Source organism: Dromaius novaehollandiae, chromosome 1, assembly GCF_036370855.1.
Source record: "Dromaius novaehollandiae isolate bDroNov1 chromosome 1, bDroNov1.hap1, whole genome shotgun sequence".
NCBI lineage: Eukaryota > Metazoa > Chordata > Aves > Casuariiformes > Dromaiidae > Dromaius > Dromaius novaehollandiae.
In genome coordinates, this window is record NC_088098.1 from 151,838,224 (window position 1) to 151,854,725 (window position 16,502).

At 40.2% G+C, this 16,502-nt stretch overlaps 1 protein-coding gene across 6 annotated transcripts in view; it reads left to right on the forward strand.

Annotated features, from left to right (window-relative positions):
* Nucleotides 1–16,502, forward strand: part of LOC112984985 (vertebrate ancient opsin-like) — a 91,741-nt gene that overhangs the window by 60,106 nt on the left and 15,133 nt on the right. For 5 of the 6 annotated variants that reach the window (XM_026103264.2, XM_026103265.2, XM_026103262.2 and 2 more), the window contains exon 4: nt 6,752–6,985. The exons of the other annotated variant lie outside the window; for it this stretch is intronic. In XM_026103264.2, the coding sequence (XP_025959049.1) occupies nt 6,752–6,985 (234 nt within the window). The remainder of the gene's footprint in view (nt 1–6,751; nt 6,986–16,502) is intronic. 6 annotated transcript variants of the gene reach the window in all.

The window sequence follows — 16,502 nt, forward strand, 5'->3', positions numbered from 1 at the left end:
CTTTAGCCAAACTCCGTTGTCTTATAAATATATATATATATATACACACACATATATATATATAAAAATTGCCTATGAGTGATGGGAGTATGCACTACGTGCTAGTGCCTTGCAGGGCTGACTCAGACATATGTGCCTGGCTTCATGGGCCTCTCAGTCACTTGCAACATGCAGCAACACAGCCTCTCTGTACACCCATAAGTCAGATCTTTCCTAGTACTACAGCCCTCTCCTAAGTAGCTGAAGAGTCACCAGTACTTCCCAGGTTGCACAGCTCATGTTGAGGTAAATCTAAAGTAAGCTGAGCAGGGGTTGGAGTAGGTCAGATATTTGGTCTCTGGAGCACAGGAAGGGGCAGGCTGTCCCCTTGGGCAGGACACCATTTAGGGCTCTTCTTACATATGGAGCCAAGTGGTGGCTAAGAAAAAAAGTATTAAAAGCAATATACCTCTCACCTGAGGCTGCTGTCCTATTTTGTTTGGGTCTTCTGTCTCCAAAGTAGGAATGCTCCAGTCTTTAGTCTGAAAAAGCGCATTGGCCCACCTATGGGTACAGTCTGGCTGCCCCCTCCAGCAGGAGGCTTATGAGATCGACTGACTTGGCAGTGGTGAGATCTGGACCCTTCAGAGCTACTGCATGCATCCATCTGTTACCCTAAAAATCATTTTATATGACCTATAGCCATATTATTTACTCCCACACTATTGTTCTACAGAGATGATGTGTTTGGAAGTGCTCGTTAGCCTTCTGCAAGGAAAAGGACAGACTCATTGTGTCTTTTCTACAAGGTCAGCCGAGCTCCCGCCAAGTAGATCCTTTTCCCCAGATCCCTGTCATGAGAGCCCCATAAATTTGCCTACACCATGGCAGAGGTTCCTGGCAGAGTACCTGCCACAGCAGAATATTTGGGGGGTCCGTATTTTAGAAGCACCAACCTGTTAGCATCCCTCCTTATTAACTGCCTCCATTTCCCGCTGTAAGTTCCCCTTTCAGGAGTTTATTCCACACTTTCACCAGCTGTGTTGAAATTTTCTGTACTCTGTGTGGAGCTCTTCAGTTTCTTCTTTTCCAAAGCATGAAATAGTATCCTGTCACATGGTGAGGGATATATCTGGAACACCTGGTCAGCTTGGAAGGGAGAGGATGCATCTTTTGATGTCAACCAAGCAATGTGTCACTCAGGCCCACTTTGATCATATTTCTGCCATGGCTATTGCTGAAAACTCCCATGGCTTTTCCCATGCTCTGTGGCCTATCAAATCTAATGCATCTGCTCAGCAGATTGCCATAATCAGCTAACCATTGGTGTCTAGCATGTCAGATTGAGTGGAAAAGGAGGGGGGAAAAGGATCGCTATGTATGTATGTGAGATGTAGCTTGGCTACAGGGCAAAACAAGGTGAGAGCTAATTGTGCCAGTCTTATACTCAGTGCCTCAGATTAGACAAGCTTGTCTGTAGCTACCTCAGGCTGATTTCTGAAGTTTCAGCCAAAGCACTTCTGCTGCTTCCTGGAATGAGACTATGTGAGACACTATTTGCTCATAAAAAGAATTTCAAAAACAAAAAAAGACCCCTTTTTTCCTTAACTGTAGTGCCTTTCCTATGTCAGAGCAGGGCTCCCAAATTTGGCAGGAGATGGCCCTTGTCCCAGAGAAAAGAATTGAGTTTATAGCAAAAGCACATGTTTTCCAACCATTCTAAATAAACATCTCTTGGTCTCAACAATTCAGTATTTCTTGTTTCATTGTAATGATGTGTTTTAGATCTTTTATAAATTTTAAAAATATATTGTACGCACCTACCCTTTATATCTTCACAATCAGATTTGACTTAAAAAACTGAGTCATTCTAGAACATTATTTTAATCTACTTTCTATTACCATCATCTGACGCTTTTCTGCCAACTGGCTGTCCAGACACTAAATGTTTTTTGAGAGGCACTCCCATTTGATTACTGAAAAGAGTATGTAGTAGTTGCATTAAATTGTCCAAAAGTTTTAAAATAAGAAATAGAATCATTTTAACATTAATTTGCCTACTGCTTTTTCACTTGAAAAACTGTAGTTTTTCTGTGGGTTAGGTCAACTTGAACTACATTTTGCTTGAGGCCTTCTAGCTCCTATAAACAGAGAAATTTTTAAAGAAAATATGTTTTAAAGGTGGGCTTCAAAGTTGCAAAGACAATGGTACCAAAACTGCAAAAAAAAAAAAAAAAAAATAGTACATGCCTTCAAAAACAGGACTCTTTGAGCACTTCTTACAGAATCATCTAACACTTCTTGAAATCCTCTAGCATTTCTTGCTTTGTTAAGGTATCCCAGACTGCATAAGGATGATATCACAACCACCTTGAGACTCTGCCTCTTGCCTTTACTACCAACACAACAGCAATGTTTGAGCTGAAATGGCTTGGAGGGACAAAAGCAGCCTAGTAAACAAGATTACACTGTTCAGCCCTGTTTCCCAAGACATGACACGAGACTAGGGATGGACAGTCACACAGCAGTGGGCGATTGGTCCAGTGGTGCATTTGGAGGCACTGAGCAATATGACTCTTCCCCCACCCCTTTTCAGTGCCTCCAGTGGATGGTACCAGTCACAAGCACAACTCCAGAACAGCACATGTCCTGTGCTTCAAGCCAAATGAACCACCAGCACACCTTCTCCATATTGGGGCATATGTAATTAAGACAGTAATGCTGATTCTGCAGTTTCCTACTACTTTCCCCCCCATGCTAAGTGAGCAAATCTCATTTTATGATCAGCTGTGGCCCCTCAGGTCTGCACTATAGCTCCTACCTTACTGTTGGACCTTTCTCCATCAGCTCAATTTCAATGACCTGATTGCTTTTACCTCACAGTTCACTGCAGCTTCTCAAGGACTCTGTGTTGTCCTGTTCTGTTTATAACGAACCCCGCTGCTTCTGCTCATTGTGCTAATTAGAGTCTATGCCTGGTAACCCACCATCACAGTAAGATCCTTTCCCAAGCTATTCCTGAGCTGGAGGATAAAATGATGGCCTGTCTTTGAACAGACAGCTGATCAGCTGGTTTGGTACTAAGGGAAGAGCATTGAACCTTGAGTCTCAAGTGTAAGCATGAGGTCAAGGGGATACAGAGCGAGAGAAAGCTAGAGGAGACTGGCAGCCAGAACAGCAAGAAAAAGGGAGAATACTGATAATGAGGAAGCAGATGAGCTGGAAAGCTGGGGCACCCAGGTCACCAGGATTTTGGAGCTGTTAAGGAAGGATGTATATTCTGATCCTTCCTCACTTTTTCTGGTCCATTGCTGGCTTTTTGCCCTGCTGCTCCATACTTTTAATCTCTTCTCTGAAACTGTAAGAAGAGAAATGTACTTTTGGAAAAAAAAAAAAGTACTTAACCCTTAATCCCCCCCCCCCCCCAAAGTTCTAACTTGCTCGTGCCCAGGATCTGGACTGTAATTAAATCATATTATAGGATTCTAATATGAGGCACATAAAAAATCAAAACAATTGGATATACTGGCATAAACATGGAAGCAAAAGACTCTGTGAGCATGACAGCTAACTAAATTTGCTTTCCAATAGGTTTGTCTCATGACAAATGACTTTTAAACTCAATTATAGAAGACTGCAGTGGAAGGTCACCCTTAATAGATATTGGGGAGACATTATAAATGTCCTATTTCAGGAGCAGCTGTGATCAGAGCTTGCTTCTTACTAATTATCAGAGAAACAAGATGGAAGAGAAAAAAGTCAAACCAAACCAAAACAGAATTTTACTAGAGGGGATGCTTTGGTGTCTAATTTGAGTTCATCTTACATTGAATTTTTCTCCTTGATGAGAACATTATTAAGGATCTTTCTTCTCTAGTCACATGTGAAGAACTCAGTGTCAAAGACATCTGTTCATCTGATTAGTTTCAAAACCTTTGGAAAAACTCAGACAAATTTACAAAGAAACTATTGGGACCAACAGTCAGGCAGACATTCATTCATAGTAGCACAGACACAGTGACAGTGCAAGCCTGCCTTGCCTTCCTAAGGAAACAACCTAAAGAAAATAGAAAGGATGCATACCAAAATCCCAGCACAATCACTTCACTTTTACACACATTTTCTTCCATTATCATTCATCTGTATTTTATTTATACAGAGGATAAAGTCTTCAGGACAGAGATGTTATCTAAACATAGAGAAAATGTGCTGTCTGATGCCGCTGCCATTATTGAAGACCTTTAGTTGTGTGGGCTAGTGGGCGTTGCATTCTCGGGTTAATATTAAGCTTGTAATATAGCTGCAGCTAACCCAGGGGCTGATCTTGCACTTTTTAGTCGGAAAACATTCCCATTAGTCAGGAAATATTTAGTTCAAATAAGCAATACAGGATTGGAGCATTTATCTATTATTAATGTTTTTCTCAAGATAAAGTAATTGTGAAATAAACAAGTTCTGTTCTTGCAAAGAAAAGAATAGTCCCAAGTGTTTTCAGGAAGGCCAGATTTTATTTTGTAATTGACATTTTGCAGAAGGTAATTAGAAGACAACACCGGAAAAATACTTGTTGATTTTGAAGGGAGTAAGTCTGTGTCTGTTTTATTTACTTTCAATAGGAACATTTATACTAAAATCCACATGAAATCCACATAACATCCCCCCACCCCCAAAGACTAGAATCATAACTAATTAAAGAGTGTCACCATATTATTCTGCCTTTCATATATACTTATACAATTGCTATGTAATGTTGTTAACTCACACAGTCCAATACATCAACACATACATAATACAAAAACACCTGCACAGAGGTAGGTAAAGCTTTGAGTATTCACACAGCATTAGCATGTGCAGGCTGTGCACCTTGAGACAGTAGATGACACTTGACTTGGATAATTAGTGGCTTCCACCTTTAACTCTACTGTATTCATTTACAGAGATGTGTACGTCAGTGTTCTACTGCATCAGGTTAAATCTATTCATTTCAAATTCTTTTTTTTTTGGCTAGATAAATTTTGGACTCATTACATTCAAGGGAGCTGCCCTTTTGCTTATTTATGCTTGTAGCTTTACAGGAGCTTAGTTTCCTTGTGTGCAGTTTGCTCTCAAGTATTACATTCAGGAGGCAAAGAGACCTGAAAGTGGACATAAATTACATTTGGCTGAACACAATATTCAGTCGATATACTTTGGTCATCTGATTACTTCCAGAAATCCTGCTGGAACATATGGGTTTGCTAAACACACGCTGGGGGTCAGTTATGGAATTAACTATAACCTTGGGAGACCTGTGTGCTGAAACTCCTTTAGAGTCAGTGGAAAGAGGCTGGCTGCAAAATGAGTGTCCTTGCAGAGTACGTTTTTCTCTGTTCGCTGCAAAGATGCTTAGGGAGACCAGCCTCACTACTCTGGAGTTCGTCTTTGTAAGTGTTTCCCAGGAACTCCTTCATAACCCCCAAAAATGAAGCTGAGCACCCATACCTGATCTACACCCCATCTTACCTTGTCCTGACTTCTGTGAGCTTGGTGTCAAACTTAATGGCCACCTCACAGAGACAGCGCACGGGAAGCTTGCTTTAAAGTAGTGCTTGCAGATAGTACTATATGTGCCTTCTGTGATGCTTCCTCCTCACGATTATTGCCAATGCCCTCAGGGGTAGAAGTACAAGGGAAAAGTGTCCTGTAGTTGCCTGCATAGAAATGCATTCACACCAAACCTTACAAATAACAATTGGCCATTACTTTAACATTTACCCTCCATCTTAGAAGTCTAGACTCCAAAAGGACATGACCTGTCAGTCCAAAACAGACCAAGGGACTGTATATTTTGAAGCAAAGAGGAAATGCATTAAATATTTCCTGAGCAGAGCTGGGTTTGCCCACAGACTATAACTACTGGCAAATTCATGCTAGCAAAATGGGTTACTGTACCACTAGATTGAAACTTGAATTATTTAGATCTGTGCTTCTCAGTTACCCAGCTCCCTTCCATTCCCATGACATAACACAGTAACTGATCTCTGTCGATAGCTGGCACACTTTTTAAGGGCACAACATAACTGCTTAGGATGATTCTCAGGACTGAGGATTTTGTATCAAAATACCTGGAAAACATAGGCTAGAAAGACTGAATCCTACCACTTAAAACTTCATGGAAGTGTTACTTGGAAGGGATCTCTGGAGGTCGTACAGTCTAGCATCCTACTCAGAGTGGGCCCATTGCCAACACTAGACCAGGCCAGCTGAGGCCTTATTTAATCAAGGTTTGAAAACATCCAAGGACAGAGAAACCACAGCTGAGCACTATCACAGTCCTAATGCTGCTCTGCTGTTTCCACACCCCAAACAGAAAACCCTTTTGTTGGTTCCCATATGCTTCATAAAGCTCCACTTCCAGCAAGCCATAGGTATTGGACTAACTTGAGTAGAAATACTCGAAGATCATACAAAGTGCTGTACCTAAAAAGCAACAGGAGGTGATCAACAAGGGTTAAGAACCACATGATAATTGTATCACCTTTCTGTTTCTGCTCTACCTTTCACTATGATTCTGGCTTGTGTTGGCACATACCATGATGTCTGCAGGTGTTCCTCCTGTGCCTGATGGAGATAATGAAAGCATTCGCTCATCTTTGGATGTAGCTTTGTTTTGCTTCTGAAATTAAAATGTTGATTATCATTGCTGATCTGAGAGCAAGAGTCTCTGCTTGTTAAAGCAATAAAAACAATAGCTCAGCTCTTTAAATCCTATCTTTTATTCACCTTTCACTAGGTTGGAAAAATCCACAAGAATGCTGCCCGCAAAAGAGAATACCATGTACTGTTCATGGTGATCACTACAGTTATCTGTTACCTGATGTGCTGGATTCCCTATGGAGTTATAGCACTGCTTGCAACATTTGGTAAGCCAGGTGTGGTGACTCCAGTTGCAAGCACCATACCTTCCATCCTAGCAAAAAGCAGCACTGTTTGCAATCCTATTATCTACATACTTATGAATAAGCAGGTAAGATCTACTGTTTTTTAAATGCATTTCCCTCATCATCTGTCATGCTCTCTTGGCCTGAGCACTGTGACTGCCTGTCCTGTGGATGTGTCTTTGGGAGAAGGGCATTGAGGGTCTGCCCAAATGATATCACTGGAGTCTTGGGATGGAATTGTTTGTAGTCAACATAATATATTGCTAGATAGCAAGAACAGATATAAGTTTGCTAAACTGACATTGCTTGTGTTCTTTTAAGGACACACTGGATGTTAATTTGTAAGCTGCAGAGTTGCTGAAGGTATTGGCATCTATTTACAAGATGAGCATGCAAACATTTTTGTCTGGAGGGAGGGAAAAAAGGGACAAGAAGAGGAAAATATTTCATGACCTTGAAAACAATATAATGGAAAAGACTAGTTGCAATTACTTGTTATTCTCTTGACAAATTCCCCTGAAAACAAATGGTCATAACAATTATAGTTTTTAGGGACTCCTGTATCCTTTCTGCTAAATTTCCAGTTCAGCACCTGCCAAAATAAGATAATGGATTTTGACTCATGAGGGTCAAGGCCAATTCTAAAGCTTTTAAAATACCTAGGTCCAGTTCAGGTGTCTAATACCTGTAAATGGCATTTTCAGTACAGAAAAGTGAACTTCTTAATATTTCTGTGCTAACAGCTCTGACTCTGAAGTCTGGTAAATGGTAGATCTGGAAGTTTTAAAGGTGCTTTTCAGTAAGCACATTTGGAAAATGCAGTACAGTTTATGAAAACACCTTTTTTTGATTATTTTAAGTTTTAGGACAGTCTCAATTTTCTGTCATCATTATGTGCAGTATACTATTATAAATTTTATCATTTCTTACTCAGTGTATGCTGGAGCTTACCATTAGTATTTGTCAACAGCAACATTGTATGGTTATGGAACTTAGCCAAGGGAAAAGTGGAATGTAACCACCAAATACATGCTAACTTTGCCAGAGCCTGAGATCACTCTTGGCCTGGTTCATTTAATCCAAAGTTTTTAAACAAGAAATGAATCTACTCCTGGGGTTTCAAGGAAAGAACCCAGGCAAGCCATGAAACTTCCCTGCAAGAAAAGAATTCTATTGCCTTCACACCAAGGCTAGGATCTCATTTCCAAAATCTAGTCTGAGCTAATGTTCAAAAAGATAGCTCCAGCTGAAAAGTGCTAATACTGAAGCAAAAGAGTAACTTCTCTTATGTTTTACAATTTTTATGGGAATTCCTCAACAGCAGTCTCTGTCTTAGCTCTTTATGCCCCAAGAATTTTGATTGATTAGGTCTTTAACTTCCATGCGATCATCTGACCATGCTGTCATCACTGGAGCAGGCTATAACAGAGAAGATAAGTACATTTTGACATTGTCTTCGCATGTGCAGCACAACCCAAATGGCAAGCCTATAGAAGCCTGAGGAGAGATATGGATCCTAAAATACATGAACTCAGTATAGAGTCTTGGCTGTCTTCAGACATCTCAAGAACAGAATCACAGGCACAATTATTGGTGGTGACAACCTGGCATTCACAGATATACACACAACTAAGGCTCTTTTTATAAAGATTTTCAAAGTTATCCAAGCAGTTATTGAGAACTGTGTCTTCTGTAACATCAAAGGCTTATAAACAGTCATGCTGCTGTGGGTGTGCTGAGGCAAACAGTAAAGATTCACTGTTGGGGAAAACTTGATTAGCAAGAATAAAACCAAGGTGCCTGCATGTTACAGGAATGCAGCAAGCTGTCTGAAAATCACTCTTTCCTTGCAATATCTAGCTTTCATCTATAAAAGAAATACTTTTGAATGCTTAATTTATTTCTCAAAATGGAGGTGACTTTTGATCCAGTTTGTCATCTCTTATAAGAGAAGAACACTGTGGGATGATCTCTCTATAAGAGAAAAATTCTGTGAGGACAGTTTTGAGACAAGGCAGACAGTTTCTTAGCAGCAAGAACTGAAAAGATTGTGCAAAAATTCAGGAGCATCATGGCAGGGAACTGGAAACAGTTTCTTAAATATCTTTGCTTAGTCTGCAGTGATATGTAAGATTGATGTATTAGATTTCCCTTTTTTGAACAGTGACAGCTTGCTCCACTCATTTCTCACTGCCTACCTTCCCACACTTGTCATCATTTATCAAAAAGTGCAAAGGGGCAAAGCTGAATCAGTCTTTGAAGGATCATTAATTGCCACCTGGTAGTCATTGCATGGCTTGGGATTTTTCATAGTTAGTTTTCTTATTGTTGTAGAAATCGGAAAAAATCACTCCTGAAAAGGAGCTTTGTCAGATCTGGAGTAAATACTTTTCACTGTTATAAAACCAAAATAATAGTTAACGCCTCATGCTAATCCATAGTTCTCATCTGCTTTACAACTGTACTAGCAGTAAAATAATTATTTTTAGCTGAAACTGAGGAATGAACTTCACTCAAGAAAGAGTGAAGCATCCATCTGTTCACCACCCTTTCAGAACAGGAACAATAGTAACACCCTCATTGGATGTGTCACCAGCGTTCACAGCACCTCAACTCCTTTGCAGTTGTTCTTATTCCTTTTTGTAAATTTAATGCCGCAGGAAAAGCTGTCTCCTGCCCAGTGCTCAGCTTTTCTGGGCTTCATGTTCAGTTTAAAATTGTTGCACGAGGCTGGTGCCTCCCAACATAGAATGTATCTGGCCAACATTTTTTGCAGCCCTGACTTTTAGGATGCAAGATGTCACAGTAGGCTATTTACTCGTGCATTTTATAAACAGATACACTGAGAACATACGACTTACTCTTTAATTCTCTGTGCATAAACTAACCTTTCTGCTTTGGAACATGCCCTGAAATTGCAAAACAGCATTGGTTGACTGCAGCCGTGGCGTTAGCTTCAATCTGTCATAAATCACTTTGGAATATCATGGAATTGGCAGCCTTTGAATCAGCCTTATGACTCACACTGCAGAGCATACCTTTACATTAACTCTCATGCAGGCACCGAGGCACTTTCATGGTCCAGGAGCCCCAGTGAGAAAGTTTAGTCTTTGCTGTTATCTTCTGCGCTGACCTGAGGTGATAAACTCTTGGTGAAAATGGTGGATTTCTTCCCAGTCAAAGGGACTCTCTCATGCAGGACAGCATGAGGCACTCTTCTGTCATTCTTGCTCTGCACTTTGACAGGAGGGAGAGGAATATACCATTTAAGCAGAATATTGTTGCTGAGAACCCCAAGCTAGGCAGACATCCAGCTTCATTGACAAAGCTGTGAAGCACTAAGCTGCTTCAGGCTGAAGTGATGCTTTGGGGGGAAGCAGGGGAAACAGTGGAGAAGGAGACTGTATCTTCCCCACCAGACAGATTTACCTGTTTTCTTGCTAGCCTGGGTTCTTTTGCCTCTTGGCTGTGCTGCCGTGTGTGTCTGGTGCAGTGCTCCCAGTAAGGCAGTGCACAGCAGACTGCCGTGCTAGGTGTGCTGGCACAGCCCAATCAGTTGCTGGAGCAATCTGGGCAGGGTCAGCATGCTTAGGCTTTCAGTGCCTCACTCATTTATAGTTATAGAGTTATATACATTTTGTGCTTCATCTTCTTTTACCTCTCTCATTATCTTTTATTTCTACCACAGCTCCCTGTCAAGTTCACATTTGCTTTCTTCAGACTTCCCCCTGAGCAGCCACCCCAAACAGATTTTTAACGACAGCTGTGACAGGGCTAACAGAAACCCGCTCTTTCACACGTTACATTCAAGCAGGTATTAAGCATTCACCAGTTATAAGCATCACCATTGCCATGTGCTCCCTGTTACACGGATGATTGCCAGGGGCATTTTGATTTTATATAGTCCCTAGAACAGCAGGGGAACCCAAACACTGAAGAACTTTCTGGCTGGTACAATTGTATTCAAAGATGTACTGTCCTGAGTACCAGAGATCATTAACCAGATAACATAATGGTGGGGCAGATTTTTTAGATTAACCTTATCTTACATATCTGAAGTTCATTTTTTTTCTAGATACAGCAGCAAAGTTGAGATATGAATGATGAGGACTTCATGGGTCTGGGTATGGACATTGAGATCAAGTGAATCTGTACTCTCTATTTCACATAATTTCAAGTTATCATTCAGAGAAAAAGGAATTTGCCGCATTGCTACTGACAGAAAAATTTAAGTCAAATTAAACCCGTATCACTTAAAGATCTACAGAACCAATCACTTGGGAGATGCTGATCAGAGACCTCTGCTGATGTACAGCAGCCTTGCTCCACTGCTCCTAATGAGCCTCAGACTAATTATGTGATTTCAGGAGTTATTTCCACACATTTAGTCACCCAGGTTGTGCACCCAAAGCTCCATGGACTACTGAAACTCAGATTAGCACATCTAATACTGTTTTGCATATTACAATTGGGAAAAAAAATGTGATTAGCAGTGTGCTATTTCTGGTGTCAGAACGTGTCTCTGAGCAAAAGTAAGGAGGGAGAGTGTGAAAGAAGAGATGTATTAGATGTGAATAGAAGTCCCTGATTAGAAGTTTGATTTCCTCTCTGTCTGTCTTGTTGTATTAAAATCACTGCAGTTATAAAAATAGAAGCTGACCCTGTCATTTTGCCCAAGGATTCAGAGAAAGAAGTGATGCTTAAAAGAATATGCACACTCATTTGAAAGTAATTAATACTGTGACCTTTACAACTTACTGGGTAATTGAGGGCTGAGTGAGGGCAAAGGTACACAGAAAGAATGAACAAACTAAGCCAGTTGCAAAGACTTCCATTATTTCTGGTGGACAGTGAGATGAGAATAATAATGTACTAAAGAATTTTCCTCAATGAGATCTAGACTCCACACACTCAATTGTGCCTCTCACAAGTGAGCACTTGCTCAGGCCCACAGCCCCATTGCTGCAAGAGGACATACAGACACACAGAGAATTGTCTTCATGTCTATCTCTATTGTTCATGCACGCAAAGCAAGATGATTAACTCCAGATGGGAGCCTCTACAGAGAGCTGTAAAGAGGTGCAAAGAACTGAGGTTTGGAGTTTGATGCATCTTACGAGAAGCTAACCCAGAAGGGAAGTGGATTTTCCCAATAGGTTAGAACTGTGAGCAGAGAGAAAGGCATTTCATATTATTTTGCTGCATTAGGATGTGCAATAACTTGTGATTCAGAGAACTGGTAGTGACTAAGAGCACGTATTAGACCCCGCGTAGACAGGCTGTAGCTGCAGCGGTCCCCAGGGAAGCTGTACCCCCACCACCCAGCTGTCCCTGAGTGCATCCCTGCCTGTGCCAGCCACCTCCATGACCGCATTCAACATTGCAGAGAAGTTTAGGAGTTTGTTTAGACCCAGAGCAAAAGTAGGAAGCCAGGCCACCTCTCATGCAAGTGAAATATTAAATAAAGATGGAAAACCCATACACATGAATGAACACAAATGCATAAGGATAAGCATGTTTTTTGGACCATATAATGACTCGGAACTTATGTTAAATACAGGGGAAAGCAGTAATGGAAGTGTCACCCAGCTAGAGATCTTCCTTTCTGGAAGATGCAGAAACTGAAGGGCAGCAATATGTCTTTACTGTATACAGCATCTCATAAGTTGCTGGCTTATCCTATATTGCTCTTTAACATTTTCATAGCACTGAAGAAATATGGGACTTGCAGAAACATGAAGAAACCTGCATGTTAGATAAAGTAAATGGACAGATCAGAAAACCTAGGAGAACGTGCAATGGGAAAGGTTTGTAGCAAAGGCAGTGGGCTCCTTTTATAGTTCCTATCTTCTCTGCAAAAGCAGAAAAAGGCATTTCTGAGAGAAGGAGAAAAGAGGAGACTCCAAAGAGACTGAAGCTGAGGTCAAATTTGAAGTGACAGGTAGTGTGGAGAGAGAGAAGGAAAGATATAAAGTGTAATCTTGTCATGCAGTGCACTTTTTAGATCTCGTTCCTGGCTCTTCCACATACTCTTTACACCTTAATAATCAACTTACTTCTTCAGAGGTTTAAGTAGTCAATGTCATTTTGAACAAGGCCCTAGTCATGATGCAGGTGAACTGCAATAAGTAAACATTGTGATGCATTTGGACAAGCTGAATGTCATCTGATGGGAGGGATTTCTACTGGGAAATGCGGTTCATGAAAGCAAAATTTGCAGTGGGAGTGTGTTAATTTCTGGGGGAAGGTGAAAAAGAAGTGAAATCCAGTGCTTTCATATACTTGAAAGGCTTTGGTGTGATCAGACTAGCAAAGGAGATTTCATTTTAGAAGTTTTCACAATCAACTTTCAAAACAGGAGCATAGTTGAAAGCTAAACTTAAGAGGTCACAACCACCCTAGTGCATTTCCATTGAAGTTAGCTTAGAGAGAGAGAAGAGGAAATATTGCCTCTGTGCCACCTTTGCAGGTGGCATATTGATCAGCATCAGCTGATCAATAAAAAGGGTTATAGTCACAGTTACCTTTACAGAGCCAGGGAAATCAAAGTTTACTGCACTGATTGAATGACAGGAAATTAACACTGCCACCTGTTTTGGAGGTAGCAGGGAAATTTCTGTAGGAAAAGATTTGACTTCTAAAAACACTGGGTATTCTGTCGCTATCCAAAAGACAATGAAACAAAATGATGCAAGATGTACTCTCCAGAACTGTTTAAAGATCTAAAAAATTCGTTGAGTTATACCTCTCCACTTTTCTCCAGTACAAGGAACGAAGCTTCAGTCAAATCACCTGCATTTACCTGTCCTAATCAGGCTGTAGTTGTGTCAGGAGCTCCAGGACACTATTTACAATTGGCCATTTCTGACATGCTTCCAACTATAACGTTAAATCTGTAGGGTAGATCAAGAGTTAAATGAAGGTTTCCAGTATCCAGAGATGACTATAGAAGCAAGAAATACAGCATATTCACACCTAAATAAAAGATGTTAGGAACAAGGCCCACTTGGGAAGGTGGGGAAGGGCCTACTGGCATCCTGCTTGCTCTTGCAAGTTCAACACCAGCAGAAAACTCAATCAGAGCAGTATTTCTTTGACTGTCTTCACATGTCCAAGTCTGGGTTGGTCAACAGAGCTGGTTGGCTGTGTAGAGATAATTGCAGGTTAAGAGATTAGGTATTAGTGAACTATGCTGTTTCTGTCTTGCCATTACTTCAATGTAATCAAGAAGTTGTGTGTAAGCACTTGACATTTTGGCGTTCTTTTTTCTGAACTGATTTCCAAATTTGGTGTGGACAGTCCAGTCCTACAAAGGTATATGGGATCTATGGGTAGACTGAACTTGTGCTCTCTTCAAAAATGCCAGGTCAGGGATCATAATCAATTTTATCCCACTCCTTGGTCTGCCTAAGGTCAAGAATTAATTTAGACTCAGACTTCTCCATGTTGATTCAAATACTTCTGTTTTTCCATAACATGTCAGCATTTTACAAATACCTCCCCAGCTATATATTTGCTGCAGCATACCATTTTGAAGATGAATACATGCTAATAGGTCAGCTGAAGAAAAGAGAATCTCTAGTGCAATGCAACAGGTTATATAAATGAAGAATCTAGTTGGATAGTGAAAACAATCAAATTCAACAGATGAAAAAGGTTTGAAAAAGTAAGTGTAACCCTGGAGGTAACAGAACTTCTCATTTGCTTCTTCTGTTCAATCACTGAATAATCCCTAGTGATGTGGCAGTGGCATAATACTAAAATTTTATCCAGAGCAGAACATTTTTGTACATTTTGTCAGTCAGTTCACATTACTTTTCAGCGTTTTACTGTGTCTACCAGGTGTATTTTTGCAGTCAGGTATACAGCTAACAGTTCAAGCAATGCTCATTTCAGATTAGATGGATGGAGAGAAAAACAAAATGAGATTTCCTAATCAGAGAATATTTTTTGCATTTATGTAATCTTCTCTAAACAAATACTAAATGAATTATAGAGCAGCTTGTAAAGCAACTAATTATCATAATCCTAGTTTTACAGCTGGAGAAATTTGAGGACCAAGGATTAGATTACTCCTCAGAACCTCAGGAACTTGCATAGCAAATCCAATTCAAAGCTGTAGAATGTTATCTTATGATTTAATCACATTGTCTTTCTCATTTCAGGGCAAAAATGCTGCTACTCTGAAGGAAATAATGTTTGTCCCAGTATGGAAAATAGAACATAAAACTATACTGGGACTGTTGGTTTATTGGAGTTAGTCCCTTTTCATTATAAACCGCATCATTTAATCCCATTCAGAAATTCAAGAATGTCCATATTAAAACAAATATGAGGTTCCCTGTCTCTTGACGTAAAAGCTGTTTCTGAGGTTTGTCCCCTCTGACGATTAGTAACTTTCTGCAAACTTACAGCTTAAATTTTGGCTTTGTAGCCGTTTTCTAAACTTTTATTCTTGGTATGCTCAAAGAGCCCTTCTCCTTCCATGGTAGTTATCTTTACTTCATACTGGGACATAGCAATCAGATTACCTTCTGTCTCTACATTGCTAAGTGAATCTGGTTTAGCTCTCTCAGTTTCCTCCAGTAGTCTAGGCTCTTCTTTCTTCTGATGTCAAAGCTAAACACAATTACAGGCTTCTTTAATACTAACGTGTTTGCCATGCAGTCTCATGCTCAAAAGACATAGTCAATCCTCTTGATATGCACAAATGCCTGTGACCAAGAATATGCCCAACCGTCATCACTAATGTGTAGTCATAGCAAAAACAGGCCTGCAAAGGCCCTAATTTTCATTAACTGCATATGGTAAGAGTAACATTGTCTTTTATTTTGCTGTGGGTGAATAGACATCCTTGCTGTGTAGGCAATGGGCCATTCTTGTGGCATTGGCATGTAATGACAATGGGAGCATGGCAGAGAATGACACATTGGCTTCTTAGAGTATTTTCCTCTTGTATTTTCTCTTGTAATGACTCTTCTAGCTTTCTGAAATTATGAAAAATTCAAATAACAAAATAACTATTCAAATCATTACCTTTTTTTGTAATCATGCTTGAGACTGTGTATTTCATCTGGGAAAGAACTTATTAGTTCACTGAACATTAGTGCAGGACAAACACTTCAATGCATTAGGAATTATTTCTTGTTTCTGCAGTGTTTAGCTTCCCTGACTATTGTTAGGGTGAATCTGAACTGAAAACAAGAACATCAGCTCTGCAATGGTTTCTTAAATCCCTTTCCTGTGACTAAATTGGAAGCAAATTTTGAGAAATGGATGTATAGAAATATACAGTGGTCAATTGTATAGGGTACAACAGTTGTATACTGAGTACCAAGGATGACTCTCTGCTTCAGATGTAACATTTTATATTGTTTTGGGAAGTACTTACTCTGGGTTTTACAAGGCTTCTGAGCATGCTAGTTTTATGCTAACAGGAATAAAGGAAAACTGGTATTTGAAAGTTACCCAAAAGGTCATAGACATTATATCCTCCTTTACTGGTTTCTCCCTCAGCAATGACCAACATTACATTCAAGGGATTTATTTGCAAGTTAAAAAGCAAAAACTAGGCAATTTTAGAACTTGTTGGGCAACTTTCCA